Source organism: Carassius gibelio, chromosome A5, assembly GCF_023724105.1.
Source record: "Carassius gibelio isolate Cgi1373 ecotype wild population from Czech Republic chromosome A5, carGib1.2-hapl.c, whole genome shotgun sequence".
In the NCBI taxonomy this organism is placed as follows: domain Eukaryota; kingdom Metazoa; phylum Chordata; class Actinopteri; order Cypriniformes; family Cyprinidae; genus Carassius; species Carassius gibelio.
In genome coordinates this window covers 33,641,086-33,663,103 of record NC_068375.1, presented here as the reverse complement: position 1 = coordinate 33,663,103, position 22,018 = coordinate 33,641,086, and the positions used below count along the sequence as shown (strand labels likewise).

Below are 22,018 nucleotides of genomic sequence, written 5' to 3'. Positions count from 1 at the left end.
TGTCCGGACTGGTTAATGGGATGGGGAATTACCCCTGCCTTTGGAGATTTATAACCTCCTTAAGGAGATGGCAAGACTTTAGAACTGCCCCTAGGAAACATCAACCATCACCCTTTGTGATCACTCTTTATATTGTGTAAAATGTCATACTATGTAAATACACAATTTTATATGTTTATACTGTATAAACAGCCAGGGAAGTCCAAGACCATATATAATTTATTAGTTTTTTTTTCCCCACTTAAATTACCATTCTGACAGTTGAATTGGTAAAGTGAATATTTGTTTTAAATTAAAAAAGAAAGAAGCATTTTCATTAGTGGTCTTGGACATTTGGCTGCTTTCTTTCATTTTCAATTGTTTCTTGTAGACAGCAATGATAAGGAGAGCAAATAGAGCCTCTTTCTTCTCAGATATTTCCCCTGAGCAAAGTTTCTCAGTAATTTCATGTGTCTCCTCTAGAGTTTTAGAACAGATGAGATTTGCTGAGATTTAACTGAGATAACAGCAATCAAAGTCTGGGATTAAAATGGACTCAAATGTTTGTCATTTAATTGTCATTAAATGACGGTATCCATCTCTTAAAGGGACAGTTCATAAAAAAAATTTTTTTTTAAATCTGTCAGAATTTTCTCACCTTCATGCCATTCCAACCCTGTGTAAATTTCTTTCTTCTGCAGAACACAATTATTATGAACAAATTAAGGTTGATATTTTTCTGTGCAGTTTTTCACAAATAAAACTAGAAGCCTTTCTACGGTGACCACAAATATCATTGCAACACTAAATGTGATGTGCAAGAACAATGTGTCGAGCTGTTATGGTTTATTGCAACACTCTCTGGCTCCTTTACACTTCTCTCTTGCTCTAATTTGTTTCAGCATTACTGGCCATCTGAACTGAGAGAAAAGCAGCTGTTCTCGCCTGGCCTGCATTCAAACGCTTCTCTTTAATAACCGCTTTATGCACCATAATCATAAAATTGATGATAAACTTTTAAAATTCTGGCATAGAGCTATTCATAAAAAAAAAAAAAAAACTGGGATTCTTTAAAAACAAAAGCGTTGTAAAATCTATAGTAGGGTAGGACTGAAAATAGTTTTTCCTTAACGTTGACCTTAGCCACACTATTAGCCCGCTGCAGCTTACCAGTATCCAAAGCAAATATGAGCAAGGGAAATTTGCCTAATATGCTCAGAGCCATGCTCAGTCAACATGGCAAACATATGCTACGGCGGGAATGAGACTCAAGTATAAGCCTGTACACGTGCTAAGATCTAGTATTACACTACTAAATCGAATGAAAACAACAAAGCAGGAAAATAAACAATGGCATACTTTTTAATGTAGCTACATTTTATGTAGCTTTAAGTGGGCTGAATTGCTCAACCTACAGCAATAATTTGAGATGCTCATCCAACACCTTTGAGAAACCGATCGGTTGTCTGTTGTATCTATATCACAAACAGCGACTCGTGTGGCATTACATGCCGATACAACCACAACAATTCAAGCCCGCCTCACTGAACTGACATCTGAAAGTGGATAACAAACCATTCAATTTCACAGCTAAGTAAACAGTGTAAACAGAAAATGCACAAATGCTTAACGGTTGCTTGCACTTTCGCTTAAGCTAAAGTCTTGACAGATTGAGTATGGAAAATTAAACTTTAAAGTTTCTCTTGGAAACAACATACAAAGCAGCAACAAAAAAAAAATCTCTAAGGACTTTTAAATTCGACATGGAATGGTTTCACAGTCCATTTTACTTCTGTAATGTTGCCCAGGCCTTCCTAACGTACACCATCATGCAGAACTATTCAACAAATTCAGAAAATAAATGGATAAAACATAAAATTACATCTACAAAAAGTACTATGATGGATCCACAATACCATGGAGGAAATCAGAATGATTCACTGTGTGAGTCTGATTGCAAATGCTAATTCTTGAGCAAGTTTGATTCTGATTTTGTGAATCTTTTTGAATGATTCAGAGGAGTCATTTGATTGTGAATCGAACTTCATGACTCGCACTGTGTTTGCTGCTGCATTCGGGAAACATTGGTGCGCAGTATAGCGACATTATATGTAACAAAAGAGCATATGGATGCATACTGAATTTTCTGACTTGATTTTAAATTATTGTAGCACAATTTTATTTATTTATTTAATTGCAACTATTTTAGTTACAGTCTGGAGCCCGGCATGGTGTGTTTTGGTGTTTTTTTAACAAACACAAAAATGAGCAAAATACAAGAATTTGCAAATTAAATAGTACTATTTCTACCCATTTTGTTTCTATTAACCTAAATTAAGCATTGCTATTAGTGTAGTATTAAAAGTTAACTGAGCTTTATGATATAAAACTTATAGGAAGCTGATGAGCTGTAGACCTTTCTCTCTCACTCTCTCCAACATTCATAGCTCCTTTTATTCACAATGAATAGGATGCTTCCTCTCAGCCCCATCTCTCAATGTTTTCATAGCTATTTTACAGCTCACAATAAAGAAGAAATGTGAGGAATACTAGGACTTGGCACATCCATTGCTCTCTTCCTCTCGGTCTCTGGCTCTCTCAACATGCCAAGACTGCATTTCCTCCTTTCAAGTCAAATGGCATGTAGACAAGCCAACAAAGAGATGCAAACAGTTTATGACATCATTAGAGAAACATACATACTTGGAGCTTTCCAGAAGCATTCCTCTCTTACACGTACCCGAGACTATAAAAACATGCTTGTCATATTTTTAATAACATACACTTGTCTCCTTTTCCCTGGCTCTTGTAAACTCTTAAAACAGACAGACAGACAGACTGATTGATTGATTGATTGATTAGGGAATTCTGGATGATCCGAGTGCTGCTCTGGAAGTCTCCCTCGCTGTAGCCAGTCTTTAGCAAAAACCTAAAGTCTGTTATGACACCGAAAGACATTCCTATATACACACCCAGCAGACATAACACCATGCAAACCGTGTGCCTAAAATCAACACTAGTGTTCCTGACCGTGATCACCCTCTCTTCACTTAATCTCTGTCTGCCGTTCTGAATCTGGCTTTCACTTCCCATATCATACAGTCTGCTGGACCTGCACTCACACATATACAGAGTCACCACAGCACCACTCCTCATGGCTGAACAGCAACAGACAGGCTGTTTTAAAGGGATTGTCCAGATAAAAAAAATTAAATTCTGATATGTACTCACCCTCATGTACATTCTTCCTTTTAGTAGAGTACAAAAATAGAGAGAAAAAGATAAAAGGTGACATTCCTCCAGCCTGGCCAAACTTGTTATGTAGGTCTGTTTAGATGTTGTTTTTTAAATAGCTTTTTTTAAATAGCTTTATTTATAGACTTAGACTGGGAGACTAGCTTAAAACAGCTAAGATAAGCAAATAAGGCTAGTTTAAGTGTTTTCTTTGTCAAAAAAAAAAAAAAAAAAAAAAAAATCACCATCAAAGTACCACAAAAGTATTCCATAAAAGTCATATTCCTAGTCATAGATTAGTGTTTAATGGAAAAAAAAAATTCATATAGAATTCAAGCAATAAAGAAGTGTACACAATAACATGATCTTCTTTTTTGGATGAACTAACCCTTTAAGCATTTAAAAGAGTATGGCAGTAGCATGCTCTTAAATGTCATCTCTCATCACCTTCGTTGTGTTTTCTGATCCCACTCCAGTTACTATCGTCAGTCCGAGGAGTGACATAACAGCTGAGGAAACTGTGAGAAACTCTAAACTCCAGAAGATTTAGAAAACACTGCTATTCAGCCAGAATTGGAATTTTCTTTTTTTTTCTATTTTTTTTTTTTTTTTATGAAATTGACAAACTTCATAAAAAGTATAAAGCTGAAATATTGTGTTACACGTGCCCAAATAGCTTCTGCATATCTGTGATTAGACTCCGGTCAGATTACCCGTTTTTTTGTTACAAAAACAGGCCTATGACAATGACGTTTTGCTTTTGCATTGTGGGTTAGTTTGTGCATCTAGAATAAAGAAGCTGAAGATAGAAAGAGGTTATCGGTCATCCACAATGTCGCTCGGCTGCATTTTTTTTTTTTTTCAGGACAGAGGGATTTGGGGCGACTTTGCAAATGTAAACTCTTCAAGCCCTGCTGAGTCCACATAATGACAGGCACAAAAAAATAAACCTACACTCATGGACCACAGTCAAACACTGCAGTGTGACTTACTGAGAAACATTTTGAGCGCAAATGCTTCTCTCCAACAACATAAAACAAATTCAGAATAATTTAGTATGGTGGTTTAAAGACTAAATCTGTGTTTAAGATGCTTATAGATATAAATACAGTTCATGGTCAAAGACAGAGAGACTTGAATGAATAAAACATCTGTAATGTTGAGGATGTGAATGTTTTAGACTGTGGCGACACCGGGACACTCTGACACTGAAGAATGTCTCAATAAAATTCTTATAACACATCGCCAAAATCACACAATGTCTCTTAGAATTTTGCAACAGTGTCCCTCTTGGTTGTTCCCTCTTAAAATGCATTCTCTTATTTAAAGGAACAGTCCCCCCTAATAATTCTGAAAATGTTCTTACACTTTCTCTGACATGTTGGCGTTATTTCTTTCACTTGGATGTTATAAGTTGCACTGAGCATACAGTATACAGCTGGATAAAACAAAAACTGTGTCTGTCTTCATTTCAGGCTGCAAAGCAACAAATTGTGATTATTTTAAGGGGGGTGATTCTTTTCTATCCCTACTGTGTGTGTGTGTGTGTGTGCAATAATCCTGTCTAATCAGCATCTTGATATGCCACATCTGTGAGGTGGATGGATTATTTTGGCACTCACTAACACATATTTAGATAGATTTGTGAACAATATTTGAGAGAAATAGGTTTTATGTACATAGAAAAAGTCTTAGATCGTTGAGTTCAGCTCATGATGGGGGCAAAATCAAAAGTGATAATATATAAAGCAAATTTATTTCACAAAAAATGTTGACACGCACAAGTACCATTCCCCTTTACTTAACATACACATAAATTGTAAATTGTATAAAAAGTTCATGAAAAGATTAAAGGTTAATGAAAAATGGAAACTGCTCCTCAATAGAATGCATATCATACCTTCATGCAAATCCTTCCCAGCTAACACACAAAGTTCCAGTTATGTGATTTGTTGCTACATTACTTTTTTTCACACGTTGCATGTTCATAGTTCCTTTTGCGCATTAGTGAAATGATATATAGTGTGCGTTGCCACATTTGTGGGTGCAATTGAAGAGTGCACGCTACAGGTGAGAGACTAATTATTTTTTAAGAAGTTATGAAAATAACAATAGAATAAATAGGGCCAGTGCGTTTTTCTCAGGCACGTTTTACTTAAACTGCATCTGACAGAAGTGTCAACAGCTTTCATGCATGCCTTTTTAAAAATAAAAGGATCACATCAGAAAAACATTTTTGTTGCTGATGTTGTTTCTTTGACTGCACACTCTCACAACCCACTGAGATATTTTATTTAACAGAATTCGCCTACATCGAACGACCCGTTTGGACTACATCCCTCTACTTCCTTCATTAATGACGTCACTAGAACCGTTTTTTGACTAACCTCTGCCCACAGGAATACACAAAAAAGGAGTCGTGGTCTTGTTGCGCTCCGACGGAGAAGAGGAAGAGCTGCGTTTGTGTTTGTCGCCATGTCGTCGAAATGCTCCTATTTTTCATATCGGAGTCCAATCATCATTGTTTGGGCTTCCCAGGGATGCTGTACTTAGAGATCAATGGTTACAATTTATTTTTAACTCAGTTCCCGAAAATTATAATCCACATGTACAGTAAGACGTATATGCAGCACATTTTGCTGAGGAAAGCTTCCTCAATCTCAATCAGTTTAATGCCGGATCCACACAAAGATTATTCTTGAAAGATGGAGCAGTTCCCTCTTTGTCTGGAGAAGGCATTGTTTATGGACCCCAAAAGGTAAGTGTATTTTATTATTTAAGTTGGTGCGTTTAACAGTTTCTGTAACTTATTACACAAAGGGCAACGCTGTTTAGCTTTATTAACTAGATGTTAGGGCTGTGCAAATAAATCGAAAACGATTTTCATGTGCATCTCGTCAGTAAAGGCGTTCTGTGATTAGAAGTACATCTCCAGCACATGCGTTCAGATCAGGATTGCAAGGTTTTCAAAACAAATCCTGCCCACTTGCTTCTCAAAATACGGTGTTTATTACATATGTTATATTGCACACTGTAAACAAAATCAAAGCTTAAAAAAACATGTAAACGTGACCTTTAAGAGTATAATGTCATTTTTGTGTAACCCCTTGGAGTAACACTTTCTGCGATGCTAAACGTGCAAATTTGCATTCATCATGCAAAATGTTACAGAACTTCACTATTTTTTTGCTGTCCTTCCACCCCTACAGTATTTGTCTGACCTGCAGAAGTTGTGTGGTCCAAGACCTCCTTCCCCATGGGGGTATTTGATGGTGTTGTATGGATGCTGGAAAGTCTCATTCCAGAAAAGGCATGGCCTCCCTCCTTCCAGACTTGTTTGGTTCTGTCGACCTCTGTAGTCCTCTCCATTTGCTGTATAACACTCTGAGAGACACAAGAGAAAATATTCTTTCAAACCAAATGTTCCACAGAAATTTGATATAAATTCAACACGTTTTATCCAGCAAACTGTGGGTAGCTAGAACAAACAGACAGAGATATTCAGAAATATTCTAAATTTGATAGAAATCCCATACTAATTTATTATGTTTTTTTTTATAGGAACAATACATTTAGAAAATAATGTCGTTTTGTAGATATTGTGGTTATGGTAATTTTAACACTTAAACTGTTTTTGTCAGATGTTGTTGCATCTGTTAGCATGCAAGTCTGCTGTCCCAGGATGAGTCATAGCGCTGCGGGGAAGGGGTGGGGGTGAATAATTATAACGGAGGAAATAAATCAATTATGATTCAAAATTGCATTTGTGTGGTATGACCTGTCTGCAAATGAAATACGTAAGAGTGCAACAGTCGGGTGAAATGACAATTGTGTCATTTACCCTTCTCTCAACTCCTGCCGAAAGCTAAACTGTGACAAAAAAGTCTGGAAGGCAACCATATGGACCGTTTTCTCAACCAAAAACAACAGAGACCCAGGACTTATGCGCAGTCAAAATAATCAAGAGGGTAACTATTCCATCAAAGGGTATCTGTTGGCATTTCTAAGCTCTAGACTTCAAAGCATCTCATTTGGACTGAGTTCTGGTTTGAATGAGGAAGCTGGTATGTGGATTTAAACCCTGGCTTTCATATGTGAGGTACCTCAAAATCTGATAACATCTCCGTTCTGATCTGCTTTCTAAGATCTCCAAAAGCTAACAAAATGAAAATGTGCAAAAATACCATCTCATATGAATATTAATAATAATAATAATAAGCAACCTAGATTTTCCATTTCCTTTGCCATGTGGTTATAATGTTCTGAGTGGTTGCTCAAAAAGTCAAAAAGAGCCCAAATTCTGGTCCCCAGATATTTTACACTCAAAAATCAAGGTGCGCTTCAAAGCGATGCTGCAGAATAACTATTTTTAGTTCCCCAAAAAAAAAAAAAAGATTTTAGTGAAGAGTTAATTTAAAAAAATGAAAGATTCTTTATGAAGTGAGAATAATCTTTGTTTTTAAGGCTCTATGGATATTTTTTTCACTAATTTAACATACATCTTGAAATATACTTCACAAATGAGTGAAGTATTGCAGACATTTCCAGCGTTTTGGAACACAGGGAAGATCCTGAGATAATTAGCCTCTGTTTTCCAAGGAGAGTTGCCTAGATGTACCACTGATGTGGGTCGAGCCCTTCCTTCAGGGGATGAGTAGGGCATCATGCAACAAATCAAAAAACCACATAACCTCCCTAAACAAATTTTCTGAATGCCATTAATCAAATGCAATTAACATACCTCAGGCAGGACCGCCTCAAGTGAGTGCTCACTTTTGATTTGTGTGAGGCTTGCTCGCCTCAAAAAAAGGGCAAATGCTTTCCGGTGGCTGGCTCTGGAAAAGGCGCAATCGAGCAAATGGACACAGCATGCAGCTACATATGTGTTTGCGCTGCTGCTCGCACAACTGAAACAGTTGTATCCAATCAGAAAATACAGCCCTAAAAGATGGAGAACACTTGGACAGTGTCCAGGCAGAACTGTGGAAGTCATACTCGCTGGAATCAAGAAGAAAGAAAACCAGGTCTCATTAAAACGTGAAATGACAGGCTTTGCTTTTTAGGTGTCATGCAGATTTTAATTAAAGTCATGCAGGTGGCAAGACTCAGAAACAACCCCCGCTGGGACATGTTTTTTTTATTTTTATAAGCTACCTATGTAGTCTCAATATTAATATGTGGTTTGCTCAATTTGTGTGAACTATCTGAAGTTAACTCAACCGTTTACATTCTGACATTATTTACAGAATTCATTTTATTTGAAATATGCATGATTTTTTCTTTAGTGGAATATTTCTTATATATAAGAATATATATATATATATATATACTGTATATATATATATATAGAAATTAAGTAAAATACATTTTGACAAGGAGTAAATTATGACCTTTTGTGTGCTTCTTTAAAATGGTGTTGATTATAAAAAAGTTACGGTTAAGCTTTATAATAACATTCATCCAGACACACTTGCAGTGACAGACTTAGGCAGATTGACATTCATAAAGGATGCCAATAAGCAATGCGTGACTGGATGGTGTTGTCATTCCGTTAGGGGTCGGTCGATGCTGTCGCGTGAAGCTCAGGGAGTTTACGGCACATTGGAGAGTCACACATCTCCCAAAGCAATCATGATTTCCTCTTTGTAATCTTGGACAGAGTTACTGTCAGCCAAACCATGCATTACTAATGGGATGGACGTCCTTCCTACCCACTCTCTGCACAGCATAGGACTCATTATTCCTATTTATGCTTTGCAATGCTCACCTGCAAAAGGCAAAAGTCCCCTGAAGAGTAACTTTGCTCATGCCTCTGTGATGAGAAATAACCCTCTGCTGCTGCATATTGCCGTTGTATTGGGCCACAAACCGGCAGACATCTTGCTGCTGTGGCTAACCTCGGCAGAAAAGGTTTCCAGACGGGATGGCTGAAATAAGAAGGGCCCGAGGAAGGGTAGCAATTATCAGCAACTTAACTTGATGTGGTCGGGAGGCATCGTTAAGTTGCGGCAGTGTAGGGAAGCAGTGAGTAGACTGGGAAGAACCAGATAAGAAGGTCCATCATTGAGATGAATGGGTAGTCAAAACCCAGTGTGGGTTGCCGGGCGGCGTTCAAAGAAACACAATTTTTGGAAAAGAAAACACAACCATTTGCACTGGCATGTTCCTGAGGATGAGCTTTCCCCCTCTTCTAGCCATAATAACATCACCTCCAACCATTCCTAAATCCATCATCAAGTTTCCCCCTGTATCACCATGTGATGCCTTTGTTGTGGTTGGATTACAGGCCTTGATGGGAAACAGAGTCTCAGCCTCATGAAAGAGCAAATGGAAAAAGAAAACTATAAAATGCAAGTACATCAACAGAAAAAGAAGCTCAGATCAGGAGGAAGGGAGGAACCACTCCACAGAACCAGAAACAAGTGAGTCTTAAAAAAGCGGACAGAAGTGGATTCTGTGCAAAGAGTTAGTTGCCCTGTTATTATATGTGAAAGGATTCATTGCTAATTGGTTCCATATTGAGTTTGCTGATGTGCTCATCTTTGTAAGTGACGAACAGAGACTATGTAGTATTGTGAACAGTACAAAAAAAGGGGCATAAATAAATTTGATTCAATTTGTTGTGTCTGTGACAACTGAAGACACCAGGATTCACCAGTGACACAATTCTCAATTAAATTCAGCAGAAGAACTGGAGGAGGATAGAAATGTCAATCCTCTGTCATTAAAGCAATAGTTCAACCCAAATATGGAACACTAAATAAAAAGTGTAGCTGAACACCCTAAATAAGTAGCTTGAAATTAGATCCACTAGGGGGCTTCAGCAAACTTCTAAGGGAGCTTTCAGATGACTTCATTTAGAATAATACACAAGCTTTCAAATAAGCCAAAATACATTCAAAAGTCTGATTTATAGATCTACTCGAATTTTTATCAGTAATAACAAACAACTGGAATGGTGATGGGGGCTTTAAACATTGTTGTGGTCAGTGGGGTGCCTCGGCCTAAATGTTCTTTTCTATACAATAAACAGAATGCTGCCAGACACTTTGGCAAAATAACATAAAAGTGGTCTGTATGACCTTTTTGGCTATTTCAAGTCTTCTGAAACCATCAGTAGCTTTGTCTGAGGAAAATACCCCAATTTAAGTCAGTATTCACTGGCACAAATTCAAATTTCTCACGTTATAATAAGTCACATGACACATAAGAACCAATGGTGACTGACATCACATCATTGACACTTCATTAAGGGAGATTTTTTTTTAACTTGTTAAGTTTTTTGACAATTGAAATAAAACTGAAATAACAAAATATCAGTGTTTGAAATATTAGATGAAAATCATGCTATGCAACTAAATGAAATAACAATTAGTTTAAACTGAAGTACTAAACTTAGTAAAACATGAAATGCAACTAAAGCTAAAAAGAAACCAATCATATTCTTATATAATGTTCCACAGATGATGGAAGTAAGGTCATTCAGGTTTTGGATGACATAAGGGTGAGTATATAATTTTATGGTGAACTAACTTCAGCTATAAAGATGTTTAGTTACTTCAAAAGAAAATACATCTAATCATGTCACAATCTTTCCGTGGTTATTTGCATATTCCAACCCCAATCTTGCTGGTGGGCTGTGTGTCTTAATGACTAATGCACTGGGAGGGGGGTGAGGTAATTCGATAGGACACTGTGCTTCCTTTAGCTCTCATTCTGTGTCACACTGAAAAGAGTGAGGAGACAATGGCAGAGGCTAAAACAATTCCCCACTCCAACTAGGTTTAGCCAGCCTTGGGCTCAGCTAAGAACGTGGCAAGCCTACGAGACAAGCAGAGAAAATGATTATGTATAAAAGTGACAGTGCCAAACCATCTGCTCATCCGCCACATCATATGAAACTCTCACCGAGTCTGGCTGCCTCAGGGGATGTGCTTTCAAAACGAACTGACAACAACTGGACAAACTTCAACTACAAATAACCACTTTAGGACTAGACACAGAAGCATCTCCGCTATATAATCAAAATCAGTTCCCATTAAGAGAACTCGATTTCAAGAGATGTTTGTGTCATGATGCATCGCAGCTGACATGGCCCCACCAAGGTGGTCTAATAGAGTGCTTCTCAACCGGTGGGTTGTGACCTAAAAGGGTCACAGCACTGTTCTGACAGGACTGGAATAAACAGTTTTTAATTCAAATGATAAATTTGCCGCTTGGTAATCATGCATAGTTTTGATGGAATAAATAGGCCTATTTACATCTTCTGTATCCTGGCACAAATATCACTTGGTAGAAGCTAGCCAAAAAAGATGATTTTGCATGACGTAGCTTCATCCTTAAAAACTAAAAACCAAACTACAAAAGTAAAAAAAAAAAAACATGCCAGGATAAACGGGTCAATGCGATGACCGCAGTATTTTGTACTGTATAACCTCCTAGTCCTGAATCAAAACCAGTATAGTATAACTGGTGAACTACTTGTCCCCAGAGATAATATTTTCATACTTTAAGGTATCACCTAAGTTCTTCTCTTTCACAAAACCCCAAATTTCCGCTGGACATTCTGTAAAATCAAACAGGTTCAGAATAGCAGCATCTCAGTGGTACTCTTTAACATTAACCTGGTTGAGCCTTCTCTAACCTCTCCATAACTCACTTACACACTGCACATTATTCAATCCTGTTAACTTTAATGGGAAAAGTAAGCAGTGTGTGGTACAATGTATTGCCTTTGAAGATTATAAATAGAATGAGATACACCTTAAGGCAAGCAACAATTTTAAGGCAATGTTGCTAGTTGCTACTTTCCTGGAAGGTGAGAATTAATTAAACAATTATTTACTAAAGATTGGAAAGACATATTATGGATTTAAAGGGATATTTCACAAAAAAAAGTCACCTTAATATCATTCCAAAGCTGAATGACTTTCGTTCTTTTTAAAACAAAAACATCTGAAACATTGTCCTAGTTCTTTTCCAAAGTTATATGGACTTTTATTATGCTTTTATAAGTTGCATGAAAACAGTGACTAATGGAAAAATAAAGGCATGCATGTCTGGAAACATTATGAGAGGGAGTAAATGATGACAAAATGTTCATGTCTGGATGGACTGTTCCTTTAATGTAAACCGCCACCGGAGTTTCTCAGAGAAAAAAAAAAACCCTGAATGGATGTATATGAGTTGGCTCTGGGTGATGAATAATAAAGGTCTTGAATGAGCAGTCACAGAGGTTTATCTGGTGTGCTGGCCAACACATACAAGTGCCTGACACTGTGAAATTGTTATTTCATGCATAGACATTCTCTCTTGCAGTGGGAATCCTCCAATGCTATATCTGGTCCTGCAGAGTCCAGCTGGATGAAAACTGTGACAGAATCCACAAGCCTTTGCTGACATCTTTCATCTTCACATACCATACGGGAACAAAAGCTCCATGTGCAGTGACGTGAAAGTGGGACCACAAGAGGTTAAATAAATAAAAGTGGGAATGGCAGACTAACTTGGCACACGCCATTGACACCACCTCAAACCAACCCTGACAGGAAAGTAAACAGCGGGGGAATAACACAGATGAAAGCAGAGAAAAATTCCCTTGCAAAAAATATATTTTGGCTGTCCCATGCTACAGTGATGGAATCACATAATACCACGGTAATTTCATACAGTATGTACCGTAGTCCATTTTCATATATTGTACTGTGGTTTTTACAAATTAAAATACCATGGTAACGTAAAACAGTACTTATACTGGTGTCAGTGTTATGTATTTGTATAAACAATCATAAAGTTCTACACAAATGTAGAAAATGATAAAATTAAAGCTGCAGTCGGTAACTTTTGATGCTCTAGCGGTTAATAAACAGAACTGCTTGTGTGTTGCGGAAGGACATTGTAGCCGGAGCTGCAACTTTTTTGTGTGTTGAAAGTATACAAAATGTATATAATAAGCGAGTACACCATGAATCCATTTTCCAAACCGTGTTTTTTAGCTTGTCCTGAATCACTAGGGTGCACCTATAATAAGTGTTTGTATCCGGACTATTTTAGATTGCTTCGGGGGTAGCGCGGCGGAGTAACCCAGTACCTTTGTGATTCTTCATAGACATAAACAGAGAGAAGTAGTTCCGGCTACGATGTTCTTCCGCAAGACGCAAGCAGTTCTGTTTATTAACCGCTAGAGCGTCAAAAGTTACCGACTGCAGCTTTAAATGAGTACCCTTAATTAATAAATTATTTAAATCAATCAAGTATAGAAAAAGTAGATATTACCAGATGTTTATTTATGTTGGTTTTTTTGTGCAAAAAATTACTCTACTGTGACAAAAGCACTACCATAATTTGTTATTTATTTATTGATCTATCTATTTATTTATTTAGTTTAAAATGTGAATTATTTAATTCAGTAAGGTTGCAAAAAAATTGGGGACTGCATTCAGGAAGACTCCACTGAAGACAGGAGTAATGGCTGCTGAAAATTCACCTTAGTTATCACAGAATTAAATATGTTAAAATAGAAATCAGTTATTTTAAATTGTAATAACATATCACAATATTACTGTTTTTACTGTATTTTTGATCACATAAATGCAGCTTTGGTGAGCATAAGAGACTTCTTTCGAAAATAACATTAAACATTTTGCTAAGGTATGTCAAAGAATACCACAGTATTAACATGCAATAAAAACACGGTGATGAACATGTGAAGGAAACTAAACAAACAAAGAGTCTATAAAAAGCCAGATAATGGAAGAAAAAGGAGGAATGTGCTTATTGTCGTCCTTCTCTCCTCAAGTGCCCCAATTTTCCCCACAAACTGAGTTTAGCTTGTGAGGTAAATGCAGGTTTCATTTACATTTCCTTTTGTTATGGAGGAGGTCACAAAGCCAAGACTCGTAAAATTAACAGAAAAACAAAGAGATAGCGCCCACGCTGGGGTCATGTTCACTTTCCAAACCTGCTCAAGCCAGCCTTTGAAGTGCAACCCTAACTGCCAAATGAGCCTGCATATAAACACACAAAATGGGAATCTGAGACATGTGTGGGTTGTGTAAGCGTGCACTAATGTACACTGTACTAATGTACGCTGGAGAGCTAAAATATGCTGTCTAACTTGTCAGCTTTATCAAAGGTTGTAGATAGCTGCGGTCCAAACGTCCTGAACTGACACCGGTTTTGAGTTCCCTTGTATCCTATGCTCAATATCTGCACACATCAACATAAACAGGATTTTCAAAGCCATGATAATAAACACAACAGTTCACTCTCTCTAAAGCGAGTGGCAGCATGTGGGTGTATTCTTATTGTTTAAAAGCATGCTTGAGTAAAACAACTCCTATGAAAGCTAGCATACAGAGACCTCTGATACAGACAATGTGGCAATAAAAACATGCATGGATTAGCTTCTTCCCACAGCATTCCTCCCTTTTCAGCATCATCTTCTGTCTCTGCCTCTTGTTCTCCCCATCCATTCATAGAAGGAGTGAAAGAAAAAGAGCGGTTTTAAGCTGTAGACTGCCGTCATGTTGCAGGATTTGTCTGGGAGGACACTAGAGCTCATTGTTCCCACAGGACCTCATAATGCTTGTGTCATTTGCACCCTCTCTCTTACATCAAGACCTCTCAACGGATATCCGCCCACAGATCCTTGATTATTTTAAGCGCTATTACCCAAGAAACCCCTTTGTGTGGAGTTCAAGGACATAATTCTGGAACTAGAAGGAAACTACTAGAATTATTCACTTGGATTCAAGACTTTCTACTGCAGTGAATTTAGATTTCTTACAGTAAGGCTTAAAAGGGTCATATAATCATTAATTTATATCAAAGTTACATCATTACACCACAGGTGTAAGGTGGCAGCAAGTGACTATCATTATGAGTGAATCAATGAATAGTCTGTCCGACCACATTAATGCTTTAAAAACACTGAATCATTTAAGAATGAAACACTTTATCATTACAAGGGCAGATTATCAATTAAATAAAGGTTTATTTTAATGCAGTTCCTTCCATAATATCGTGTTATGACTTTAAAAACACTTTGACCATAATGCATGATTTGTCAGCTTTTCAGCATTTTGACGCACATCACTTAATTAGCTCCATATGAATGGCTTTTCAGATGCAGTAAACTTGCTCGGAAGCTCACCTGGTAAAGCACTGCACAGTTGAGCTACGAGTCCAGTGAAACACAGGCCATGATTAAAAAAAAAAAATTCATAGACTCATGTTCATAGTTCATAGACTTGATTAAGCACACTAACATGGAATAAATCAGGTTTGCTTTTGTTAACACTGTCAGGGTAAGGTTTAGTAAAGGTGGTATACAGTATTTTCAAATGCGATACAGCCTTACCGTTTCATCCCCACTCACTGCACATTTAAAGTGAGAGACTGCAGGCAAAAACACTGTTTTTTCAACTACCTGTCAATTTTTATATTTTGGGCTTTTTGGTTTTTCATAAAGTGCCTTTTCAAACTAGTGGAACATCCAAAAGACACTCTTAAGTATTTATTTTATAGCGCTTTATTGTTTTTTTGTCAATAGATTTAAATTACAATACATATTTTTAAAAGCCGTTTTTTCAAAATGAGTTTTTTCTCCAACACTGAGCCATAAATCTCCACTTCAGTAGCACTTACACATACCAAACTTTACATTTTTATTCCTGTCTATGTTTTGAAGGTTTTTACAGAAGGATTTGTTCATATATATTTTCCTTGATTATATACAAGATTTTATTCCCCCCAAAATTGTGAAAATATATTGTTTCCTGGCTGTTCAAAGTATTTTCTGAATTATGGAGTGACAAAAAAAAAAAGATACCCAGAATTCCCTATGTAAAAACATTTGATTCTAATATGTAAAAAAAATTAAAATAATAATATTGAAACTGTTCAGATTTTTGTACTAGACATTTATGCAAATTCGCACATATTTCATTAAATAATGCCTCATTTGCATATTTAAACATAACATTTTTGAAAACTTGTAATACAAAAAAATCTTTTGCAATAATCAATTTAATCAATCAACTGGGCAAGTAAGGTGATAACTATTAGTTATTTTTTTTTACCCTATTTTACCCTATTTACCTGCAGTGTTTCCGAACTGTTGTGATACGTACAAAAACCATAATAAAAAATCATAAAACATTGCCTGATCCATGTTCATCTGTTTTGATAAAAGTGAACTCATTGGAGATTTCACTTATACCGTGTCGCGAAATCTGCATGAATCAACTTAATATTATTTTGGAGAAATTTTGTCACAGGTACAGTCAATTTTTCCAATGAGCCTGGGTGGACAATTAAATAATTCATTAAATTTTCTGTATTTTTACATGCTTATAGACATCATATATTCAAAAGATTAAAGACAATGTGATTTTTCATGATATGACTTCTTTAAGAGTGAAGCACAGGCTACTTCTCTAACTCTGCCCTTCTGCACAGCATTACAACACCCAGATGGTCCTTAAAACATTTAGAGCATGATTTACAACGGGGTGAAACATATGTTTAAGCTCTTAGCAAGAGAGAAAACAACTGAGCCGATCAATAATCAGTGCTATCAGCTATAGATTCTGCTTTAACTCTGAGATTCAATAAATGTAAAGATTATCAGCCAATGTTCTCTTGCAACAACCAAATGTTTCTATGGAAAACTGGGTTACTAGTTCATGGTTTTATGTATAATTCAAATTAGGACAGTGTTTCTGTCAAATCAGGATTGGTTAACTTTGAGAAATGAGAAATGCTTATATTACCACAACTCTGATGGAAGTGCAGTTAAATTATAGAAACCCAAGCTGCACCGGCTGACTCTCACACAGGCTTTGGGTTTGGCCAGAACAGAGCAAAGCTGGATCAAAGTTCGGATCAACTTGCTTGTAACACCTCGAAGACCTGTGTTGTATATTATTACATGTGTACACACGAACTCGCACCTGTTTTGGATCGCCCTGCTTTTGCTCAGGTTTATTGGTATGGCAAGAATGTTAATTATATGTGGTTTAAGGCAGGCAGACATGTGTCGGGTACATTGAAGAGCATGTGTGTGCAACGTTAGACCCTCTGATACCGAGAAAGAGTGATTATAGGCCTCACCACTGCACAGTTTCTGTCTCATGTTACTTTAGGCCAAACAAGCCCAATTCAAAACACAGAAATTCTGCAGTAAGCATTTTTAAGCGTTTCCATGTCTGTGTTAACTGTATTCAACTGTCTTCAAAGAACATGTACATATAATCATTGGTTAAGTCAATCAAAGGCATATAAACAGACATATACTTCATTCCTTTCCAAGACTCCACACTTTTGTCCAAGAGAATTTGAGCTTGAGTCAAGTCTCATGAATTACAGGCAAAAGGCAACAGGCCACACCTGTCTATCTTTCTACAGCTCTTTTTTACATATAGACTTATATTCAACTTTGATATACAACTGCACTGAATATAATTTTTTATATGATTCACCATAGTATTTCACTCCAGGGTACTTAAATAAAATAAACAAAAAACATTTTTACCATAGTGCATAAATCCACTGCATCAAAATTTCACCATTTAAAAAAAAACACTATAATACCATTGTTAGGTAATGTTAGTGTATGAGTATTAGGAATGTACAAAATGTTCATATTTTTTAAAACTGACACCAATCAGAACGGCTTCTTAGTAAACATTCACCAAGGATGCTTTCTTTAATTTGGAGCACAACATAAAAGAAGGTTTCAGGATGAGATTGGAGTCTGGTTTAACTTAGAGCCAATTCTCAGTGTATTCTTTAGCATCAGTTACTATTAGAAAGGTAAAGCACTTATGCTAAAACATTCTCGGAAAAGTTGTGTCCTCAAATTCATCCACTTTAAAACACACAAAGCAAAAATCTGGAAAACAACTAGTTGACCATCCTGACACAACTCTTATATTCATATCCTGCATTTATAACAAACATGCAGAATTTAGCTTAATTAACATCTACAAAGAGTTTTCAAAAATAAAAGTATGCATGCACGATAACAGAATGAGCTTTTTGGCCACTGTTGTTTAAGTTAATGCAATATTTTCAAATTGTTTCTGAAAATGTTATACAGTATAATATCAGAATAAAGGTAGAAAATATTATATGGATGAACCAAATGAAATGTGCACATTAATTTTTTTCCTTGATAGCGCTGCCTGCAATGAACCTAAAGCCAATGTCAAACCTATATTAGAGTATTTTACTTGCTCCACTGAAGCTAGGAGGAAGTTCGGAGGGGAAATACTTAATTTGATTTTATTCCATTTTAATTTTCTAACATGTCTGAAAATCTCTCCCAGCCATGTGTTTTCATTAAATCTAATTACACTGAATGTTGTGTGGGACCGATTTACTTTGTAAAAAGAAAGATGAGTGGTTACCGCACACGGCAGGTACAGGCATTGCCCAAAAAAGCCCAATAATCTCACGGCTTTTCCCTCAGCAGAGAATCAGCTCATGCATGCGTGGAGCAGAAACATCCACCATCTGTGACTGATGTTCCCTGCAAGCTATAAAGTAAGAGACTGCCCCTAAGAGCTGTTCCGAGAGCAATTATGAGGCTACATCTACTAAGCAGATGCTTTTATTCAAAAAGTTAAAGATCAAAACAATAAATTATAAACAAAAATTTGCTTATTGCATGTTCAAAAAAAAAATGTGAGTGGTATTTGCCTCTGTAAAACTCATTTAAAGGTTGTTAGGGTGTTGCTATGAGGTTGCTGCAGACTGAGTGGATTTTAATGGATTTAATGCTGGGTGGTTGCTAGGGTGTTCCGGTAGATTGCTACAGAGTTACTTACAGGATAAAGTCAAAAGAGTTCAACCCGCAAACATCTATGATATTCTGGTCTATAAACATTGATACTGGCTCAGGTCCCTCTTTCTGTGTTTTCCATCCGGCCAGGTGAAAATTATAAATCGCTAATAGGGATATAATGATTCACTCAACTTATGATGCGATTCGTGATACACATGATTCAAGTAAATGATATTTAAACAAATTATAAATGAAAAGTTGTCCTTTTACTGTTTCTTAGAACAAAAAGCTGCACATTTGTTTGTGAAATTGAAATATATCAAATAACAAAACTAAATAAAACATCAGCATGAAAAAACAGCAGATGGGTTGAATGAGAACACAGGTTGAACAGCATTAATAATTTAATTTAATTTAATTTAATTTAATTTAATTTAATTTAATTTAATTTAATTTAATTTAATTTAAATTTATTATTTTATTTTATTTTATTTAAATACATATACAATTTTTATATAAAAAAAATAATAATAACAATAGGAATATCTCACAATTGAACAGGTGTTAAATTATATTTGGAAAGATGTTTCATCAAATAATAATTTAATTAATTAAAATAACTAATTTATGTCAAAAATGTTTGAGAACCCATAGCTCTAAATCACTATATAACATTATCTTTCCTTACACAACATAAATGTGGATATTCTAGCAGACAAGTCAGTACTGTTCACTTCACTTTACCATTTTTTCCTCGTCTTTCTTTTCTGTCTGATAGATGGTCTGATATCGATATCATTCCCCATATCATGTCGCTTTCTCAACATCTAAAGAAACACCATATGAAATGAGCCTTTCGCAATCTGAAACAAAACAAAAGCAGCCACACAAGACACACAATCATCAATATCTTGCTTTCTCCCACTGCAGACAGTAAAACCTGCTCCAATTCAGCTGCTCAAAGATCCTAGGAAAAAACAAAAGAGCCGAGGAACAGATGGAATAGCGAGAGAGAGAAAGAGAGACAGAAGGCGTGAGAAAGAAAGTCCAGGGCATCCCTGTTGTCCTTTCTGAGAACGGGATCAGTTTCATGGATCTATTGAGGACTCGGAGATCCAGTTACATAGCACTAAGAGTGACCTGCTCGAATTGGACCTGAGGAAGAATTCTATGAGTCCGCTGTTGAATAGCCCTCATTCATCCTTAATACACAGAAAAGTGTATTGACTACGCCAGCATTGAGATAAGATAACCAGCCATTGAACCCTGCTGATTTCAAATACAGAAAAACAGTATTAAAGAGACCAACAAGACTGACTGAAGTATTGACTTTCTCAACACTTTTAATTTTCAAACTTACTATAGTTTAACACATACTGGATAAAGTGATCCAAACATCATTTGCTCGTAAGTCATCCAAATCTCGGACTTTCTTTCTTCTGTGGAATTCTAAAGCAGATAATCTGAGCCTTTAACTGTTTTTGTCAGTATAATGAAAGTCACAGGCGTCCAAACAAAAGTGGACCTCATTCCTTTGCATTATATTGAGAGAGGGGGGAAAAAAACACTGAAACATTTTTTTTTATATTTTCTTTTGTGTTCCGCAGAAGAAAGAATATCATACAGGTTTGGGCGAACAGATCATGACAAAATGTTTATTTCTGGGTAAACCGTCCCTTTAAATCAAAAGGTTACGGATTCTTTTCAAGTCAAACGACTTTGACTAAATTAAACACGCTTGAAAGTTTCCGAGATGAATAAAATAGCTTAAATCTCATTTAATTGCAAGTTAGCTCGAACTGCAAAACGCAAAGTTATTTCATCCCCACCACAAGTATCTGACCCTCCACAATGCTCTTCCTGTTTGTTCCGTGTCACAGTTTCCCGCGAAAAGAAAAGGGAAGGTGACAATTTGCTTCTTCGCCGCAAAAGTCTTTTTGGGCTCCCGAGCAAGTGAATTCGGGGAAGGACAGTCCGACGGTTTTATTTTTTGCCCTTTTCTTCTTCCTTTAGAGCTTTTTGGCCAGTGGCTGAGAACCAAAGTCAGCGTTCACATAACAGAGTTCACAGGACAGGTCACGTCCCTCTCTGTGGCAGTTCAATATCCTACTATTATGATATTGGTCATGGCTTTTGAAATCATAGCTGCACAAAACACCACATAAGTACATGTTTGCTTGCTTGTTTGAAAAGGCTCAGATTTGGTGTTCAGAGATGTGGGAATGTTAGAGGACATTCAGAGATGTGGGAATGTTAGAGGACTTCCTTCAGATAATGGGCAGTTTTCACTACAATTGGTAGCATCTCTTTAGGTGCATTTGCCAAGCATCTGCTGACTTTACCGCCATTTAAGAAGCCCTAGTGAATAAAATCTTGTACAACCGCATTTTAAATGTTCTCGGCTCTATTACATGGCCAGACAAAGATTAAAAGCCCCTCAAACACTTTCAAAGCGCCACCTAATCTCATTCTCCCCTAGAGAGAACTGGAGCAACCCATTTCAAAAACGCTGTTGCTTTCAGAAGAGCATTTGCTTGGATCAGCAGTGTAGATAACTACACTCACGGCCTCGAGCATCCAGACAGATGCGTTTACATGCTGGTGGCTCTATTGTTTGTTTTAGCTGTTCAACTTTTTGTCCTAAGCACTGCTGCAGTGCTAGATACTGTATGAAAAAAATTGTTTGCTTCTTTAAAATGAATTCATCATTGAGTGCATGATACTTTTTTCACTCTTAGTTTAAGAGTGTGAGAAAATTCGTACTGAACATGACAAGCTCTGTTTCCAGGCATTTGCAAATGTCAGAATTAGAAATACAGAATTCCCATCAAAAATAACTACACTGTGTGATACTATATAAGTTTTGTGAAAATGAATACACAGGCGCACATCCACAGACACGGGTACAACTGCCTGACAGCTTAATGTTCCACTGTCTTCCACTGCTCCTTTGAATTAGACAGGGCTGATATGACAAACCTAACCGAGGCGTCGCTCTCCCGATATCGCTTTCTT

The 22,018-nt window shown here is 36.7% G+C and overlaps 1 protein-coding gene across 2 annotated transcripts in view; it reads right to left on the bottom strand.

The window, feature by feature from the left end:
- kremen1 (kringle containing transmembrane protein 1) overlaps positions 1 to 22,018 on the bottom strand; it is a 57,500-nt gene that overhangs the window by 26,566 nt on the left and 8,916 nt on the right. For both annotated transcript variants that reach the window (XM_052596626.1, XM_052596616.1), the window contains exon 2: positions 6,435 to 6,597. In XM_052596626.1, coding sequence (XP_052452586.1) covers positions 6,435 to 6,597 — 163 coding nt within the window. The remainder of the gene's footprint in view (positions 1 to 6,434; positions 6,598 to 22,018) is intronic.